At 41.9% G+C, this 19,684-nt stretch overlaps 1 protein-coding gene across 1 annotated transcript in view; it reads right to left on the bottom strand.

The window, feature by feature from the left end:
• lama4 (laminin, alpha 4) overlaps positions 1–19,684 on the bottom strand; it is a 183,279-nt gene that overhangs the window by 33,700 nt on the left and 129,895 nt on the right. Inside the window, exons 25-29 of the mRNA XM_068025542.1 lie at positions 12,442–12,613; positions 10,889–11,020; positions 9,216–9,355; positions 2,669–2,804; positions 1,313–1,450 (exon numbers count right to left, since the gene is read on the bottom strand). Of these exons, the coding sequence (XP_067881643.1) occupies positions 1,313–1,450; positions 2,669–2,804; positions 9,216–9,355; positions 10,889–11,020; positions 12,442–12,613 (718 nt within the window). The remainder of the gene's footprint in view (positions 1–1,312; positions 1,451–2,668; positions 2,805–9,215; positions 9,356–10,888; positions 11,021–12,441; positions 12,614–19,684) is intronic.

Raw genomic sequence — 19,684 nt, forward strand, 5'->3', positions numbered from 1 at the left:
CCCATCCACTCTCTTAAACATTCACTCTCTCCACCATCGGCACACGGGTAGCAGTGTGTACTATCTACAAAGATGCACTGCAGCAACTTGCCAAGCCTCCTTCAACTGCCCCTTGCAAACCCGCAACCTCTACCACCTAGAAGAATAAGGTCAGCAAACGCACTGCAACACCATTGTCTGCAAGTTTCCCTCCAAGCCGCACACCATCCTGACTTGGAACTATATCGCTGTTACTTCACTGTCGTTGGGTCAAAATCCTGAAACTCTCTCCCTAACAGCACTGTGGGTGTACTACACACATGGACTGCAGTGGTTCAAGAAAGTGGCTCACTACCACCTTCTCAAAAGCAATTAGGGATGGGCAATAAATAGTGGCCTTGCCAGTGATGCCCACATCCCATGAAAGAATAACAAAAATAAAAATAAAAAGTGCAGTTGTTTTGCCCCATACAAAGCAGACCCAAAAATCCTAGATACATTGGAGATCTGATACAAGTGCCATTTTCAAGTGAGTTCTGCTGGAGTTTAGTTTTAGTTTAGAGATACTGCACTGAAACAGGCCCTTCGGCCCACTGAGTCTATGCCGACCATCAACCACCCATTTATACTAATCCTACACTAATCCCATATTCCTACCACATCCCCACCTGTCCCTATATTTCCCTACCACCTACCTATACTAGGGGCAATTTATAATGGCCAATTAACCTATCAACCTGCAAGTCTTTGGCATGTGGGAGGAAACCGGAGCACCCGGAGGAAACCCACGCAGACACAGGGAGAACTTGCAAACTCCACACAGGCAGTACCCAAAATTGAACCTGGGTCGCTGGAGCTGTGAGGCTGCGGTGCTAACCACTGCGCCACTTTTTCTGGTGGATGAAGACCCCAAGAGAATGCAGGGCTATTATTTGTATTGAATACTCTTCATTTACCTGAAAGTATTGAGGGTGAACATTAGCTCAGTGAAGTTGCAGTGGTAGTAAATAGAGACTGGTTAGGGTGCTATAGGAAGAGCTGAATTCAGAAATTGAGTGGAATCAAAATGGGTTTGCTGACTTGTTATGCACAGGGTCATATTCCTTGATGATGAGTTGAGGTGAAAGGGTTACAGAATCACCTTATATCCTTTGATTAATATTTCTTACAAGGTTCTTGCAGGAACAATCCCTATTGTATCAACAAAACAGCCTAGCAGGGAGTGAGACCTGGCTGAAGGTTTTCTATTCAGGTAATAGAATTAGTACTTTTACAAAATTTCTCCAAAATATGGGGGAGTACTTCCCCTTTAAGATTTCTCTCTGGTACTCACTCCTTCACTGTAATGGAAAAGCAGTCCATTGGATTGTAACGTTCTGAAGCTGAAGCCTCCTTCAAAGTTTGAAAATGGTGTGATCTTTTCTCTGGAAGAGATGAAACCTTCATCATTGAAATATGCCATGCGTGACATCTGTGGGTAGGAAGTTGAATAATGAAATACACACTTAGAAGAACCAGCTATGTCCAAAATCAACACTTGTTGCAAAAGTAATAGTTTCAATTATTCAACCAATCATTTACACAATGTTTTTCCTTTCGTCAGTGGTTGCCAGAATGGCCTGGGGTCATAGTACCCTTCATCTGTGGCTCTCAGCAGAACTGCTGCAAAATATATCTCAAGGCTTCACTCATGGCCTGATTGGATTGCTTGTTGTTGGAAATGGGATTCCGCATTGTTGCTTTTCTCTTTCTTTTCATACGTAAAAGGGAAAGTGCGGAAATTCTGTCATCCAGAATAGTAGAAGAGGCTTTTTTAAAAACTATACTCTTATTTCCTTTCTCTCAGAAATACCGAAGGTGGCACATTTGAAGTCAAAAGCTTAGAATATGGGTATTTCTATGCATAACCTATCATTCTGGTGCAGCATGTTTGACCTTTTCTGAGAAAGGATATTGGGCAAGACACACTTCAGCAATGTTGCCCTCAGTGAAAATGTTAGTAAATAATACTGCTTTAAATATTGAATACCAATTATTTTATAATGTAAAGATATTCTCATTTTACTCTGATTTGCCTGCAGGCCTTATTTGATATGATATAACCTTAACCATCAACTATAACTTTTTTTTTCTTGCAACTTCCAATTACATATTTTACATTAAATTTGGTAAAATTTCAGTGAGTTGAAAGAACAGTCCCAGAAGAGAAAATAATACTAGCTAATACTAACAGTGTAATGAAACCAATAATTTAACACCTTCCTATGGCCCATATGGAATATTCCAGGACCCCCGATGCACCATGTTACAGGCTCCCTTGTAAGGTGAGGAGAAACAAATCAACATCTATGTCAATGGGGCCACTCACACACGCTGAGTAGCTGTATTCAGACTAACTTTGGCAAAGACTTGGAAATAGGATTTCTGTCTGCCCTGTGGGAAACCATACAAGGTGGAAAATAAGCCTTGTGCAGACTTGTAACAAACAGCAGAACTCTGATGAGTTTCCGATGTTATTTTGCACTTTCGATGAAAGGAAAATTACAAGAAAGTCAATTTATGTCTTTAATACATTTACTTTTCTATCTGGTGAAATCTTGAAGTAAATTATGATATGTCAGTTACTTTCAGAAATCTAGATCCAATATTGCTCTGATTTAGACACATCAGTCATACAGAATTCACTTACAAGTGATTCCTCTGGACAACCATTACTGATTCCGAATGTCTCCTCTTCCTCTAGTATATTGAAGTCTCTCCTCTGGAACTGGAAACTCCTGAGACAACCCCGAAATCCAGTATCTACAGCTATGTATGATTTCAGACTACCCAAAAAAACAGAAACTGAAATTGAGGTTGCAAATTCATTATTTACAATGTTTGATTATGATAACAAATGTTTTGGAAACCCTGATTTATCTGCATATGCAAAACAGAATAGAAACAGCACTGTAATTTATTGTCAGTGGAATTTCTGAGCTAAAATCCTGCAATCTATAATAAATTCTGTCACATTTATTGACGGGTATATTTTTCAGTTTTTTTGACAGATCTACTGGTGAATGTCTGTATGGTGTAAAAGTCAGAAGGACAATCTATCAACTTCCTGAGGTCAGACATAACAAAAAGAGAAAGTCCATTGTCAAGGTCAGTTAAGCAGTTAAGTCAGTAAAGGCAGCCACTCTAGTGACAGAAAATTCACTTATCTCTAGCTCTGAGCCAGTTATAACTAGAAGGTTGACAAGCAAAAATTAAGTTAGCCACTCACGTGAAATAGTGTATTACGATTTATTATTCCTCTAATTCAAGAGGAGGGATTTGAAGCTAATTGAAATTAGTGACTTCTGACCATAACTATCAGAGCTTACATTCACTCGTTGTGTGTAGACTATGCAGCTTAACAGCTTGCCTATATTCCTGTCTCACTAAATTATTGAAGCAAGCTTATTAAAAGGGGAGAGAAGCAAATGGAAGGACACATGCAGGAGACACAATATCCAATCTGTATCACAAGGAGTATTATAGTTATGAACCTGTATTATGCTGTGTATGGTTAGACATTGGGCAGTATCAGTGCAGCCCTAAACCTAAGTTGTGGGGACTACTTAAGGTAGTGAGCAGCACTGTTGAGCCTGAGAGAATTTAGAAATCAGAGCTGAAATTTCTAACATCTTTCTGTGTGGCTCAGAGAAGTAATTTGTAACACTCAAAATTCTCAAGTATAAAAATACCTCTAAACAGATACTCTCAGCTTTCCTAGGAGACTCTTTAAAGCTGCCAACAATACTTGATTTTTTGTAACTTAGGTTGCATTTTCTAAAATAATAATAAGCTAAATAAAAAATTGCATATATAGTAATTTACACATGGGTATTATATTAAATGTTGGACATGATTTAAAGGCAGTCTAAGATTTTAGGCTTGAACATACATTCACTGAATATCCAGACAATGTCACTGGGCGGCACAGTGGTTAGCACCGCAGCCTCACAGCTCCAGGGACCCGGGTTCGATTCTGGGTACTGCCTGTGCTGAGTTTGCAAGTTCTCCCTGTGTCTGCGTGGGTTTTCGCCGGGTGCTCCGGTTTCCTCCCACATCCAAAGACTTGCAGGTGATAAGTAAATTGGCTGTTGTAAATTGCCCCTAGTGTAGGGAATATGGGATTACTGTAGGGTTAGTATAAATGGGTGGTTGTTGGTCGGCACAGACTCGGTGGGCCGAAGGGCCTGTTTCAGTGCTGTATCTCTAAATAAAATTTTTTTGAAATAATTACAGAGATCCCAATGCTTTTTTTTGAAGACAAGTGGTTAGATTTAATCCACTGAGACATGTTCAGCTTCCAATTAGAGTATAGTGCTTGAATGCTTAACACATTCCCCTTTCATCCGACTGAAATTAACTTCCAGCTCTTCAGTGACCTTTTCTTATCTATTTTCAGTGTGAACCTCCTCAGGTATGGTAATTATTTCCTTTGTTCTCCTACTTAACTACTTTTCCTGTGTGGCTATCCAGAATTAGATCTAGCAATGCATCCTTCCTTTTTGGACATACTCTGATGAAGAAACAGTTCTGGACGCATTCTAAGAACTCTTATCCCAGTCTACCTTCAGAGAGCTAAAATCTCCCATTATTGTTACAATTGTAAACCTCTATAAGTTATTTACATGTCTTGCCCACAATTTCTCTCCAAGTAATGCCCAGGTAGTATCCAACAATGTATTCCCAATACAGTAACATACCCCTTGTTATTGCTCAACTCAATCCAGCTAGACCTCATCTGAACACCAGCATTAATAAACGTGTTAACTCTTATAGCCGTGTGTGTCTAATCAATATCATTCCTATTTCCTTTTTTCCTTTTCCTTTCCTCTGAAAATTTTATAACTTGGAATATTTTGTTCCCAGTCCTGCCTTAATGAGGTCAAGTTTTCATCAAGGTTACATCTTATCCCTATCGCTTCATTCTATTTATTGTCTCTGGTTCCCCTAAAGCTTGACCTATTGATACTCCTCAGTGTTATTTTTCTTCCCTCTTCTATTTATTTAGCCTTTCTGTTCAGGTATGTGTCAGTATACCCATCTTCTTTGAGCTTGCTATTTTAAACTGCTTTTCCCCTTCATTATATTTATTCATGACACCTCCCAATAACTCCTATCAGTCAACTCATCTCTTTGGCCTCCTTGTCTCAACAGACAATGGGTAAGCGCCGAGAGGTGGTCAGTGGTTTGTGGAGCAGCGCCTGGAGTGGCTATAAAGGCCAATTCTAGAGTGACAGACTCTTCCACAGGCGCTGCAGATAAAATTGGTCGTCGGGGCTGTTACACAGTTGGCTCTCTCCTTGCATTTCTGTCTTTTTTCCTGCCAACTGCTAAGTCTCTTCGACGCGCCACTCTTTAGCCCCGCCTTTATGGCTGTCCGCCAGCTCTGGCGATCACTGGCAACTGACTCCCACAACTTGTGGTCAATGTCACAGGACTTCACGTCACATTTGCAGACGTCTTTAAAACGGAGACGTGGACGGCCAGTGGGTCTGATACCAGTGATGAGCTCGCTGTACAATGCCATCTCAAGCACGCTGGCTCAGTAGGGTGTATATGCTGGGGATGTTGGCCGCCTCGAGGACTTCTGCATTGGAGATACGGTCCTGCCATCTGATGCCAAGGATTCTCCGGAGTTAGTGAAGATGGAATGAGTTGAGACGTCGCTCTTAGCTGACATATGTTGTTCAGGCCTTGCTGCCGTAGAGCAAGGTACTGAGGACACAGGTTTGAAACACTCGGACTTTTGTGTTCCATGTCAGTGCACCATTTTACCACGCCCTCTTGGCCAGTCTGGACATAGCAGCGGACGCCTTTCCCATGCGCCTGTTGATTTCTGCATCGAGAGACAGGTTACTGGTGATAGTTGAGCCTAGGTAGGTGAACTCTTGAACCACTTCCAGAGCGTAGTCGCCACTATTAATGGATGAAGCATTTCTGATGTCCTGTCCCATGATGTTTGTTTTCTTGAGGCTGATGGTTAGGCCAAATTCTTTGCAGGCAGCCGCAATCCTGTCGAAGAGTCTCTGCCTACACTCTTCAGTGTGGGATGTTAATGCAGCATCGTCAGCAAAGAGGAGTTCCCTGATGAGGACTTTCCATACTTTGGTCTTCGCTCTTCAGGCAAGATTGAACAACCTGCCACCTGATCTTGTGTGGAGGAAACTTCCTTCTTCTGAAGACTTGAACGCATGTGAGAACAGCAGTGAGAAGAAGATCCCAAACAGTGTAGGTGCGAGAACGCAGCCCAGTTTCACGCCACTCAGGATAGGAAAGGGGTCTGATGAGGCACTGCTATGCTGAATTGTGCCTTTCATATTGTCATGGAATGAGGTGATGATACTTAGTAGCTTTGGTGGACATCCGATCTTTGCTAGTAGTCTGAAGAGATCACGTCTGCTGACGAGGTCAAATGCTTTGGTGAGATCTATGAAAGCAATGTAGAGGGGCATTGGTATTTCTCGTGTAGCTGGCGAAGGGAGAACGGCATATCAATGGTCGATCTCTCTGCTCGAAAGCCGCACGGTGCTTCAGGGTAGACATGCTCAGCAAGCTTCTGGTGTCTATTTAAAATGACTCGAGCGAAGACTTTCCCCACTCTGCTGAGCAGGGAGATTCCACGGTAGATGTTGCAGTCACCGCGGTCATCCTTGTTCTTATAAAGGGTGATGATATTGGTATCGCGCATGTCCTGTGGTACTGCTCCCTCATCCCAAGCACAGGCAAAGCAGTTCTTGGAGTGCTGAGAGTATAGCAGGTTTGGCAGTCTTGATTATTTCAGGGGTAATGCCATCCTTTCCAGGGGCTTTTCCACTGGCTAGAGAATCAATGGCATCACTGAGTTCTGATTTTGTTGGCTGTTCGTCCAGCTCATCCATGACTGACAGAGACTGGGCTGCATTGAGGGCGGTATCAGTGACAACATTTTCCCTGGAGTACAGTTCTAGGTAGTGTTCCACCCAACGGTCCATTTGATTGTGTTGGTCAGTGATCATTTGCCCTGATTTAGACTTGAGGGGGGCGATCTTCTTGCTGGTTGGCCCAAAAGCTCTCTTAATGTCATCATACATTCCTCTGATGTTTCCGGTGTTGGAGGCCAGCTGAATACGACTGCATAGGTGTTGGCAGTAGTCATTTGTGCAGCACTTCTGGCTACTTTAAGTGCTACAGATGTTAACTCGCTGGGGGCTTTCTGGTAGTTCAACAGTGCAGCGTGCTTAGCAGCTATGACAGGTTCCAGCTCTTCAAAGTGAGATTGAAACCAGTCTGCATTCTGCTTCTCACATTTGCCAAAGGTGGTCATTGCTGAGTCATATTCTACATTCTACATTTTCAGTGATGCAGGATTCAAACTTCACACTAATTATTTTTATGACTGCCTAGACGAGATTTGTATTTGTCTCTGATGTGGGTCCACTTCGTCTCTGCATCCCCTGTAGGAGTGTTTTGAAGGGCTTTTTCAAGTGAATTTAGAAACTTATGTAACAGCTGTGGATTAGAAATTCTGTTAGCATTGATGCGTGGGCGGCCCTTCTGCTTGGAGTGATGTAGCTTCTTTGGTTTGAGTCTAACTTTGCTGCACACCAGGGAGTGGTCGGTGTCGCAGTCCCACTGTGGAAGCTGCGTGTGATTTGGACACTGCTCATAAAGGCTCGCCTTGTGACAATGAGGTCCAGCTGGCGCCAACTACGTGATCTTGGGTGTCTCCATGAAACCTGGTGACAGGGTTTAGTATGAAAGAACAAGTTGGTGATGCAGAGGTTGTAATAGGTACACAACTCCAGCTGTCTCTGTCCATTCTCATTCATCCTTCCAATGCCATAGCGCCCAAGGCAGGAGGGCCATGAGTCATGGTCGGCCCCAACCCTGGCGTTAAAGTCCCCCAGCAGGAACAAATGTTCGGTATTAGGAATGCTACTAATGATATTATGGAGTTCCTCGTAGAACTGGTCTTTAACTTCAGGTGGGCAGCATAATGTTGGAGCATAGATGCTGAGTAGGTGTACTGGACCAGAGGCGGTGAGCAGTCAACTCATCACACTCCACTAAACCTATTAGTTAAAATTCATAGCTCTATCTATTCTGGCTGCCAGGAAATTATCAACAATTTGGTTCAGGGGGAGTTTATTCTTCTGGTATGGCACCAGCTCATGCTCAGAAGTCCTAACACATGTGCTGGGATAAATCCACTAGGCACCATCTAAAATGTGCCACTGACCTGAAACTCTTCCTCCTACAACACTCTTCCAACGCACATGCTCAGCTGTCAAACCACCTTCTGTCTGCCTGGCTTAATGTGTGGCACAGGTCATATTCCTAAGAATACTAGCCTTGAGTTTTTGTTTTATTCCTATACATTCACAATCAGTGCTAGTAGCATTTGTCTTTTACTGTGATTACTAGTTCTTCAACTAGTACCAGTCAGGTATTATCTGATATTATAGCAGTGGTCTGAAAAAGTGTCTGGAGACTGATACTCCATCAAATTATTTATATTTCAGACTGTAGTGTTTTAGTGTTCTGAAATTGTAGTTGCATTGTGCATTGTGTACACATGCTAGCAAAGAGAAAGTGAAACTAAGACAGAATAAAAGGATAAACCTTTATGTTCATTTGCTACAGTCTTTGTCTCTCTGTCTTTGCCTCATATCCTAGACCAAACTCAGCTAAACCTCACTCAAGCCCCAAGGACATCACACAGACTAGAGGAAAACACTCGGCTACTTTTAACTCCAATGAGCTCTCATCCCGATTCCCTGCTTCCTGACTTCAGTCTCCCTTTCTTCTATCTTTCGGCTTCTTCTGATCTTTTGGCTTGTCACCTTTCTACCCAGAGTCACCCATGCCATGGAACGTCTGGTCTAATATTTTCTCCGTAGATTCTGTACCGCATGATGGCGCTGTCCATTTTTTGCAAGGATTGTCAGGCCTGCCTGATGATTTGGGCACTGATAATATTTGTACTGCCTGTACTGGCAGATTTGAACAGGGACTTCAACTTTCAACTATGAAAGAGAAGAGCAAAAGAGTAAATATTTTGCTTAGTGGTGTAATTATTTAAAATTTTTAGATGATTTATTTAGAATAATTTAAAAAGGGCCAGCAGAATAAGGCAAATATTTCCTTATGTTCTAAGGTCATTGTATAAATATTCTGCAAAGCAGATGGAAAAATATTTACACTACACAATAACTAACCTTGATAAGACCTCAACAGGAGCTCCACCAACATAGACATCAGAAAAATGCATGTTCTTCTTTTCGTTTTCAACACTTTTTACATTGATTCTGTCAATCAGCAGGATCATCTTCTTATAATTATGGTAAATGAATGAGACCTAATAGAAAAAACAAACTTGGTTTAATAGTGCTCCTCAGAAACAGGAAATTTAGGATGCATGCATGGCCGTGTGCACTTTCAGGATAGTCGGCATATGTACAAATAGAACAAAACTAGAAATGAAATACAAAACACTGAGGAGGAAAGGTTTGTTCACATAGTGTCTCATTGATATCATTGTCGAAAGCTGCACAGGTAGTGGCTCACCTGCTGACTACCCCTTGGGAGTCGACGTAGTCTGCGTATTGCTGTTTGACGCGGTGCTACGCAAACAAATTTTTCCCCCTAACTGTCTGATTCTGTTTTGGAAAAGAGCTCGTGTTTCCTCCTGACTGAATGGCTTGCAAATTCCTCAGTGACATCTCACAACTGAAACAACTCACAGTTTCATCCTTATTTCCAATCAACAATAACAACTTACATTTACATAATGCCTTTAATGTAATAAATTGTCCCAAAGCACTTCACAGGAGCATTATAAAACAAAAAATACGGCACCAAATCATAAAAGGGGATATTAGATCAAATGACCAAAATCTTGGTTAAAGGAGTAGGTTTTAAAGAGTACCTTAAAGGAGGAAAGCGAGGTGTAGAGGCAGAGGGCTGTAGGGAGGGAATTCATAGCTTAGGTCCTAGGCAGCTGAAGCCACGGCCACCAATGGTGGACTGATTAGAAATCAAGATGCGCTAGAGGCCAGAATTAAAGGAGTGCTGATATCTCGGAGGGTTGTGGGGCTGGAGGAGATTACAGAAATAGGGAGGGGTGAGGTCATGAAGGGATTTGAAAACAAGGATGAGAATTCTAAATGCAAGGCGTCGCCTGACCAGAAGCCAAAGTAGGTCAGAAAGCATAGGGATGATATCAATAAATCAAGATAAACAAATGATACCTACATTTATATAGCTCATTTCACATCAAAGCATCTTTAAAAACATTTAAAATAAGTTACATTTTGAAATATAGTGATTGTCATATAGGGGAAAGCAGCAGCCGATCTGTGTCAGCACAGACAGACATGTGATGACTTATAGTCGATCTGCGGCCTTAGATGAAGGAAAAATGTTGGTCAGGAGAACAGAGGGTTGCAAATCTATGAAGCCTTGTCTTAGGCACACTGATCAATGTGGTCATGCAAAACTCCTTTGTATGCTGTTCTAATTAAGTTATTACCCCACGTTATTTTAAAAATGTACAGAGAACTGGTAAGTCTAGACAAGGATTATTCAATCTTTTAACATTCAACCAGTTCTGAAGGCTTTTGTCTGTCCTTCAGTAAAGTAATTTGCATTCGAGTCATTCAATCCATTGGCTCAGACAAGACGTGACACAATTCCTACAGGGGGAAAATTGAGCAAGAGGAACTCTGTTATTTAAATGTTCATTACAAACCATCCTCACAGATGCATTTTAATACAATATTCTATGATTAACAGTTAAAACTAAACTTTCATTTTTCACATTTAAAACATTTGAGACCTAAAACATTGCTTGAGTTTTCATAGAAATCATATCCTGCCCTATATCATTTACCTCATGATATTTTGCATCATTTATACGTTTCCTCTTGTCAGTATCCTCCAGGACAACAGGGCCTTTGCTGAATCCAAAGTCATAAACCAAGCGTATATAACCATTTTGCATTTCCATACTGAAGAACATATCCTGAGAAAAGGAGAGAAAAACATATTTTTATTAAAAGCAGGAGGATGAGAATATGTTTCAAGTATGCCCTGAAATGCAGATTGCAAATGAGCGAAAAAGGCTGTCGCATTCAAAAGTGTTTGATATAGAATTCAAACTGTTTAAAAATAAACCCCACAAATTCTGAAAATCTAAAGTGAGAAAAAAACAAGCAATGCTTGAAACGGACAGCAAGTCAGCCAGTAAAAGGGGAAGGGTGATGATGTCATAACCATCATATTAACTTATATTTTCTCTATCACATGCAGACTGACCTCCTGTACATTTCAAATATATTACCTGGCAACAGCCAACATGGTGTAATAAATTCTTTAGATTTCTAAGACATAAATCTCATCTGATATTAGCCAAAAACGCAACTATAATTATGATCACATTGGGACTGCATCTCTCATTTGAATTTGATGGAAATGGTCGCCGTTTTCGAAGGCTTATTGCTATTGCTAATGTTATTTGTGCTTATATAAAGCTCTTTTATATGGCTGTGATAGTACTACTATCACTACTTGCAAATAAATAATTAGCTTTTCACTAGTAGTTATTAAAAGGGTTATACAAGCTCCATTAAGGATTGGTCAGAGCTCTATGTTATCTTGGGATATTTTATGAGAACAATAGAATATGTTTGCCATTACAATTTAATCTGCGTCCTTTAGCAAGCTTTTGATTGCCCTTCTTCAACTTTCCCCCTTTGGCTCAGCGTCCATTTGTGTGAAGTGCTTTGGGACATTTTCCGATGTTAAAAACATTTAATAAATACCAGTTTTTGCTCTTGTTGTATGTTGATAATGAGCTACACAGCTCTATTTAATAACTGTACTAGTGGTGATGTTGTCCCTTCATTATGGGCACAGAATTGATCAACAATAAAATCACAAGCAGAGTTTGCGCCATTGGGTATTTTTTTCTGGTTTCCATGACATGCCAGCATTAATCTAGTTGATTTCATAGCCTCAGATATAAAGTACAAGTTAATGACGGGCAGTGAGGGCAGGTGGAATAGTATACAAAATGCTCACGTTGTTCAACAGCACAATGAATTTAGATGAATCACAGGATATTTAAGTATTAGGGGTGCATTTTATGAATTTTCATTTCAGGTGCTGAGAGAACAAATTGGGAATTCAGGCTTAGGATTTTCCATCCATTAATTTTAATTTCTATTATTCATTTTACTCAATAGAAAATCCCATGCAGCCCACTAACTTACATCCTCAAATTCCCAATGCACACTCAAGATATGAAATGCTCTGTGCCTGGAGCACCATTTGATTAAGTTTTCCCTGTTGTTTTTCTTTTGGGTTAATCATATTTTACTCCCTACAGGTCCAAAATAAATGCAATTATTAGATTACTCCTGCACTGGTGCTGGTTGTCCTTACCCCTTTCACCATCAGTAACAGGAGGGCACTGTCAGCTGGTGTGCGAATGTCCAGATTAAACCGGGTCGCTCTGTTGAATTTCCCTCTCCTTTGTATATTACGCACAAAAGCATAGCCTGAGCCATCAAAGTAGAAATTTGCTGTCCTACTCTGGGCAAAAGCAAGTTTGTACCTATATATATATATATATATATACACACACACAGGAGAAAGGAAGAAAACACATGTGAATTGAAATCAGTTTGTGTAACATTAGTAACAAATGTGAACACATTTCTAACTAATATTGTTGCTAATATACAACCCAATAATAAATATTATGCTTTATTCTTGTTAATCAGTCCCACTTCTAAATTTATTTTCTCCTCTATTTCCCCCAACCCCAGCTACCGTAGATAATATATTCCAGCTAAGTAGGATTTCAGGTGCCACACTTCTAATACTGTCAATTATTCTCTTGATCTGATCACAAGTGAGTGGTCAAGGGCAGGTCCAGTAACTCATTCTTTGAACTACTTTCCATTTCCCTGTGGGGAAGCCCAAATCCAATTATCCCTTCCAGCACTGGCAAGACGGAAAAACACTCCTTGTCATGAATCATAGGGACAAATGTATTCATGTTACTTCATCGCACAGTGTGGTACCTTACTTTGCAGCATCAATATGCTGTATCACTTCATTATCCAAAGTACTTTATTCACAATATCATGAGACAGACATAGTAACAGCCATAGAAATAAGTAACATAACTTTTATAACATAGTTACCATTTTTGGAAGCATTGAATTTAATTGATTTAATTCACTGCACTGTGGTTCAATGACTGTCTAACTCTTCCATCTGGACTTCTCTCAAGTCCTTACTCTTCTCATTTTACTTGTCCTCCCTGGTAATTCAGCTGACTGTTGCCACCAGGAAGATTTCCTTCAGAAACTTGTCTTTACTTAAAGCTGTTAATATCATTTCAAGAGGAAATTATATACAATGGCTGGGATTTTATCCTGGCGACAGGGACCTTGGCAACAGTCCAGAAGGCAGGCTGGGGGGAGATCCCGCCTCAGCCCTGTTTTGGCCCCCCAGTGCAATTTCATGGTGGGCAGACAATTAACAGCAGCTCTGCAGTACCGGCAGTGTCGCTGTGAGCAGTGGCTACTGCTGGTATTGCAGGAGGTCTACAGAGGACAAGATGTTGGAAACCCCAGGATGCAGCTAAGTGGGGTTGGGGTCGCCGCAGCCACAGGCAGGACCCAGCGAGGGGTTGGAGGGGGAGTGTTGGTGAGGGTGGGGTGGTCTGTGGGGGTGTCCATCACTGCTGGGGGGGCCCTCCAGTAATCATGGATTGCTCCCAGAGGAGGACTCCCCCAACCCTCTAGGAGGTCACCAGGTCTCACCTGGTGGTGCCTCCAGGCAGCGGCAAGCTCCTCTGTCGTCAATAAAATCAGAGCAGAGGCAGGAGGTTGCCCTTCAGTGGCCATTAATTGGTCACTTAAGGGCCTCAAATGGTCTAGTGCGGGAAGGCTTTCCTTGACCTTGCCCATCCCGGATAAAATGGCAGGGGGCAAGGACAAAGTTGGACACTTCGCCTGATGCCATCCTTTGCCATTTTCTGTACCCCCCTGCCTCTGTTCCCATCTGCAAGGGCAGGATAAAATCCTGAATATCCAGGATATTCAGTCTCTTGAAGGAGGGATCCCAGGTTTAAGGGAGCACATTGCATTTGAGCAGCAGCCACTCAAGCTGATGGTGTGTTAAACTGCAGTGGTAGTGGGCAATGGCAAGGTTGGTGGGCTTATGCCATCTGCAGGTCAGCAGATGCAAAATAATGCCTGCATTTGCTTTAAGAACTAAATTGCCATTGAACTGCCTCTCTCTCACTCACATTTTTGAGTGCAGTACTTAAACACTAATAATTCAGTCAAAGTCTAATCATCTGACTGACATTATACCAATTGAGTGAGTGAACACAAGACCGCAGGTTGGAACAAGTGGTGGCTGAGGAGTCAGCTTTTTTCCAGTGGTGGCTGTAGTGATCATTTCAGATCTCATGGATCCTGCTATGGAAATAAGGATGTTCAATGAGCATCAACCTACGTGCAAGTAGTTAGGTTATTTTCTCAGCATGTGCAACAGATGACAGGGGTCATGGCAGAATTCACTAACCTCACCTGCGGCAACATCAGCAAAGCTTGTGCATACTTGAGCGTGTGGCAGTTTACCCAAGTATTTGATTGCTTCCCCAACCACCCTCACTATAGCAGTGTCCCACCACAGGACTCTATCTCCTCCTCATCAGAATTCAGAAATATTGAGGGTAATTTTAACCCCAGCATGGTGAACAGGAAAGGATCGGAGTGAGTGGGGGGTGGGGGGGGGGCTAGTGGTAATGGGTGATTTGGTGTTAAATTGCTAAACAGGTAAAATCCTCTGCAAATGCTCCAACTTCTAGTTTAACCACAGCAGGTTTGGGAGCGTCCAAGTAACCCGCTCAAGAGAGCTGGGTCTCTGACTACTATATGTTAATGAGGCTCTGCTCCTCAGATTTTGGCAGCCATTTAAACTTAACACTGCAAAAGCAAAAGATGCTGGAAATCTGAAACAAAAAACAGAAAATGCTGGAAATACTCAGGTCAGACTGTATCAGTGGAAAGAAAAACAGAGTTAACGTTTCAGAACTGTGTGACCTTTCATCAGAACTGCTGGTCGACTGCTGGTTTTCCCATCTGATAGCTGGCCACCCTCTCACTCGGCTGACTGCCAGGCAGGCAACAGAGATTTAAAAAAAACTGCTAAAGAAGTCCTGCTGATAAATTCAGCAAGATTACCAATTCCAGGCATTTCCCTTGTTCCCCCCACCCACCCCCCACAAAAATATGTGTCCCCTGCTTCTCCCCTGGCCCCTTGTAAATAACAGAGCCATTGTATCCAACTTGTATCATTTAGAACTATTTGTTAGGTTTGTATTTTATTATATGAAGGATACAAATATTTAATTTTTTTTAACTAATTTTTAGTTTTGTTATTTTTATGACAATATTTGCCCCATCTTATTGCCACTTGTTACATGTTATAGTAATTGTTGCAAACTAGGGCATTGTAGGTAAAGTCTAGGAGTCTAGATTAGGTCAACTAATAACTCTTTATGATATATACATTACTATTTACACTCTCCTAAGCCTCTTTCACCAGCATCCTTTATGCTGCTACTCTCCTTCCAAAGTCCATTACCATGTGACTTTTACATCAACAGCTCTACAGTGAGAGGGGTTTCTCTCACTGTGTCCAACATTAATCCTTACATATCCTTATACTACATTGCCCCCCAGGTCTTTCCAACATTTTCTTAAATATATATTTACATTCTGACTTAATTTTCTACCCTTTCTCCCCGCAAGTCTCTGACTTCACAGATTTAATGTATTCAGAGGTTTCATGACTCTCCCAGATCTTGTTCTAGTCAGAGCGGGATGATAAGTAATCTTCACTGTAAGTCTGGGTCGCTGACTTGGTTGATTTCTGCTAAGGACTGTAGTATTCAAATAGTCGTTTGGTATTACAGAAGTTGAGTACTGCTGAAAATAGAGACATTTTGTCAAAGCTTTTCATCTTGCACAAATCAGGACAATCCACAAAAATGCCAATATAAGGGAAAGCAACAATTTATACTGTATGAGAGTGTTGATTGGTTGGCGAGTGGACTCTGATTGGTTGAGGCATTGCCATGGAGAATGCACCAGTTTATGGTGACTGACAGTTAACTGCCAAGCTTTGTTTGAACCAGGCAGCTTGACTCTGATTGGTCAAGGCATGCCCTGAGGAATGAACCAGTGAATGGCTGTCACTTATTTTGTTTAGCTGAAACAGGCTTCTAGGTCACGTACTCTTTGGCCTTCATACAGTTTTGATAAGTCTCTGACACAAAACCTTTTGTTGTAATTTCGAGTTTGTTGCCTTCTATAAGAGTTTTCCCAGTTTCTTACTCTCTCATAGTCCCGGACAATTAATCCTGGAAGCAAATTTTTAGGCAAAACAAGAAGTTGCGTTCATATCTTATCGCCTATCTCAGTTCTTAGCTCCGTCTTTGCTTTAAGAACTGTACAGTCATTGGATTTCTTCTAATCCAAGGCTGCTCTTCAGCCCACAGAAGGGCTCTGTTTTGTCTTTGTACTTCCGCCTGTTGTACAATCTGAATTGCCTTCTCATTCTTGGATATCAAGAGATCCGATGGAGATTCATCAGCTATGCTGACAACTATTCGGTCCCTTATCAGTTGTGCCTTTAATTCTGCATATTCACATCCACATGAAATAATCTACAGGTTCACCTATTCTCAGGACTCGCTTGTTAAATTTTGCTCTTTCCAGAATTTTGTGACTGCATAAATTGAAATATTTGTCAAAGGCTTGTCACACATCTTCAAATTTATCAGAAGCCTTGTTTATCCCTTGCCTCACAATCACGTCATCTGCAACTGAAGCCATAGAATATAAAAATGTATTTACTGTTCTGTTTCTGATTTAGTATGGCATTGGGAAGTAATCCTAAATCGTAGGAATCCCTTTTCTCCATAAGGCCCAATTTTGTACCTGATTGGGTCCTTCCTGATCGTGGAAGCTTTCAGGCAATCTGAATTTCAAATCCATTCTGTTTCTTATGCTTTGTTAGGCTTTTTATGGTGCTCCCTTTTCTTTTTAAATTGCACTGGCTTTATGGAGGTGTTCGTGCTCTTTCTGGAGTTTTGCTATGCTTTCTCTCCACGGTCTGTTTGAGTAATGGCTGGCGTCTCCGGCCAACTCGCGAATCACCTTTTCGCTCAAGTGACCTCTCTCCCAGTTTTTTGTGACTCAGTGTGCCATTAGCCAAGAATGGCCCCTTTATTAATTTATTCGGGGATGTGGGCATCACTAGCTGGGCCAGCATTTATTACCCATCACTAATTGCCCTTGAGAAGGTGGTGGTGAGCTGCCTTCTTGAACTGCTGCAGTCCTTGGGCTGTTAATACACAACAATGTTGTCAGGAACAGAGTTCCAGAATTTTGACCCAGTGACAGTGAAGGAATGGCGAAACAGTTCCAAGTCAGGATTGTGTGTGGTTTGGAGGGGAGCTTGCAGGTGATGGTGTTCCCATGTATCTGCTGCCCTTGTCCTTCTAGGTGGTAGAGGTTGTGGGTTTGGAAGGTGCTGTAGAAGGAACCTCGATGAATTGCTGCAGTGTATCTTGTAGATGGTGCACACTGCTGCCACTGCATGTCAGTGGTGGAGGGGGTGAATGTTGAAAGTGGTGGAAAGGGTGCCAATCAAGTGGGCTGCTTTTTCCTGAATGGTGTCGAGCTTCTTGAGTGTTGTTGGAGCTGCACTCATCCAAGCAAGTGGAGAGTATTCCATCACACTCCTGACTTGTGCCTTATAGATGGTGGACAGGCATTGGGGAGACAGGAAGTGAGTTACTCACTGCAGAATTCCCAGTCTCTGACCTGCTCTTGTAGGCACAGCATTTATGTGGCTGGTCTAGTACAGTTTTTGGTCAATGGCGACTCCCAAGATGTTGATAGTGGGGGAATTCAGTGATGACAATGCCATTGAACGTCAAGGGTGATAGTTAGATGATCTCTTGTTTGAGCTGGCCATTGCCTGGCACTTGTGCGGTGCGAATGTTACTTGCCACTTATCAGCCCAAGCCTGGATGTTGTCCAGGTCTTGCTGCATATGGACATGGACTGCTTCAGTATCTGAGGAGTCGTGAATGGTGCTGGACATTGTGCAATCATCAGCGAACGTCTGCACTTCTGACCTTATGATGGAGGGAAGGTCATTGATGAAGCAGCTGAAGATGGTTGAGCCAAGGACACTACCCTGAGGAATTCCTGCAATGATGTCTTGGGACTGAGATGATTGACTGCCAACAACCACAACCGTCTTCCTTTGTGCTAGCTATGACACCAATCAGCGGAGAGTTTCCCCGATTCCCATTGACTACAGTTTTGCTAGGGCTCCTTGATGCCATACTCAGACAAATGCTGCCTTGATGTCAAGGGCAGTCACTCTCACCTCACCTTTGAAATTCTCTCACCTGTTCCTGGACCATTGTCTGGCGCTGAGACTCAGAACCTAATCACTGTACCTGGATGTTTCGTTGCAGACCACCAGCCCATGCTTCTGGCCGTGTCTTCTTCAACTGCAGAGCAGCTCTGGAGTTCGTAGCAGTCCCCTGACAAGATCTGCTGTTCTCCTGGCGCTACTTCATGAGATATAGTGATTTTCAATATTCTCTGGTCATTTTAACAGGTGCCATCATGTTGTGTGTTGTAGTAGTAATTGTAGCGTAGCTAGAGCATTGTGGATAAAGTCTAGGAGTCTAAATTAGGTCAACTAATAACTCTTTATCATATATACATAACTATTTACACTCTCCTCAAACCTCCTTAGCTAGTATCCTTCGTGCTGCTACTTTGTCCTTCCATTGCCCTTTACCATGAGTCTATTGCAACATCTCTACAGTGGGAGGGGTTTTCTCACTGTCTCCAACATTAACCCTTACATGTCCTTACACTAGACCACTGACTGACACAGCAGGTGCCCTGCTACTAGGACTGAGCCAATCTCACGTTTGAGACAAAGGCTTGAGGATGAAATTCAACCTAGAGCAATCAAGCTCTAGTTCTCTCTTCCTGTGGGAAAGTATCTCACTGGAAGCCTTAGCCAATTTTTGGTCACAGTTATGTGGAAACTGTTGGATTGAATCCATGCTCGGCGTTCCATTGCTCAACGGGATGTAACGCTAAAATATTACATCATCACCCCATTTTCTTTTCAAATTCACTGCTAATTAATATTGTTTTATCCATTATACTGTGTGGCTTTAATCACATCCGTCACAAGAAAGCATATTGCCACAGCTGTTTTTATTTCTGTAATACCATCAAAGCCCGGGTAATTCCTTTGCAGCAAGAGATTTTAGCCAGATGATGCAACATCTTGAAAGTGCACAGAAACAGCAGCTTGACAAATTGTAATTGCATGAAATTGATATGAAACTGAGAAGACAGAATTGCTGAAAATATTATTCTGCTGCTTTAGTGGAGCTATGTCTACCAATTAAACTTTATGTTTCGGCTCTGACTGAATAATTAGTTCCTTCACAATATTACGAACAATAGTTCCTTTGAAAATATATTTTATTGATGAATTCCCTGCTTGATGATATGAGGATCATGTTTCCAAGCAATTAGGCTACTCGGGAATTGAG

Source organism: Heterodontus francisci, chromosome 3 (assembly GCF_036365525.1).
Source record: "Heterodontus francisci isolate sHetFra1 chromosome 3, sHetFra1.hap1, whole genome shotgun sequence".
Lineage (NCBI taxonomy): Eukaryota > Metazoa > Chordata > Chondrichthyes > Heterodontiformes > Heterodontidae > Heterodontus > Heterodontus francisci.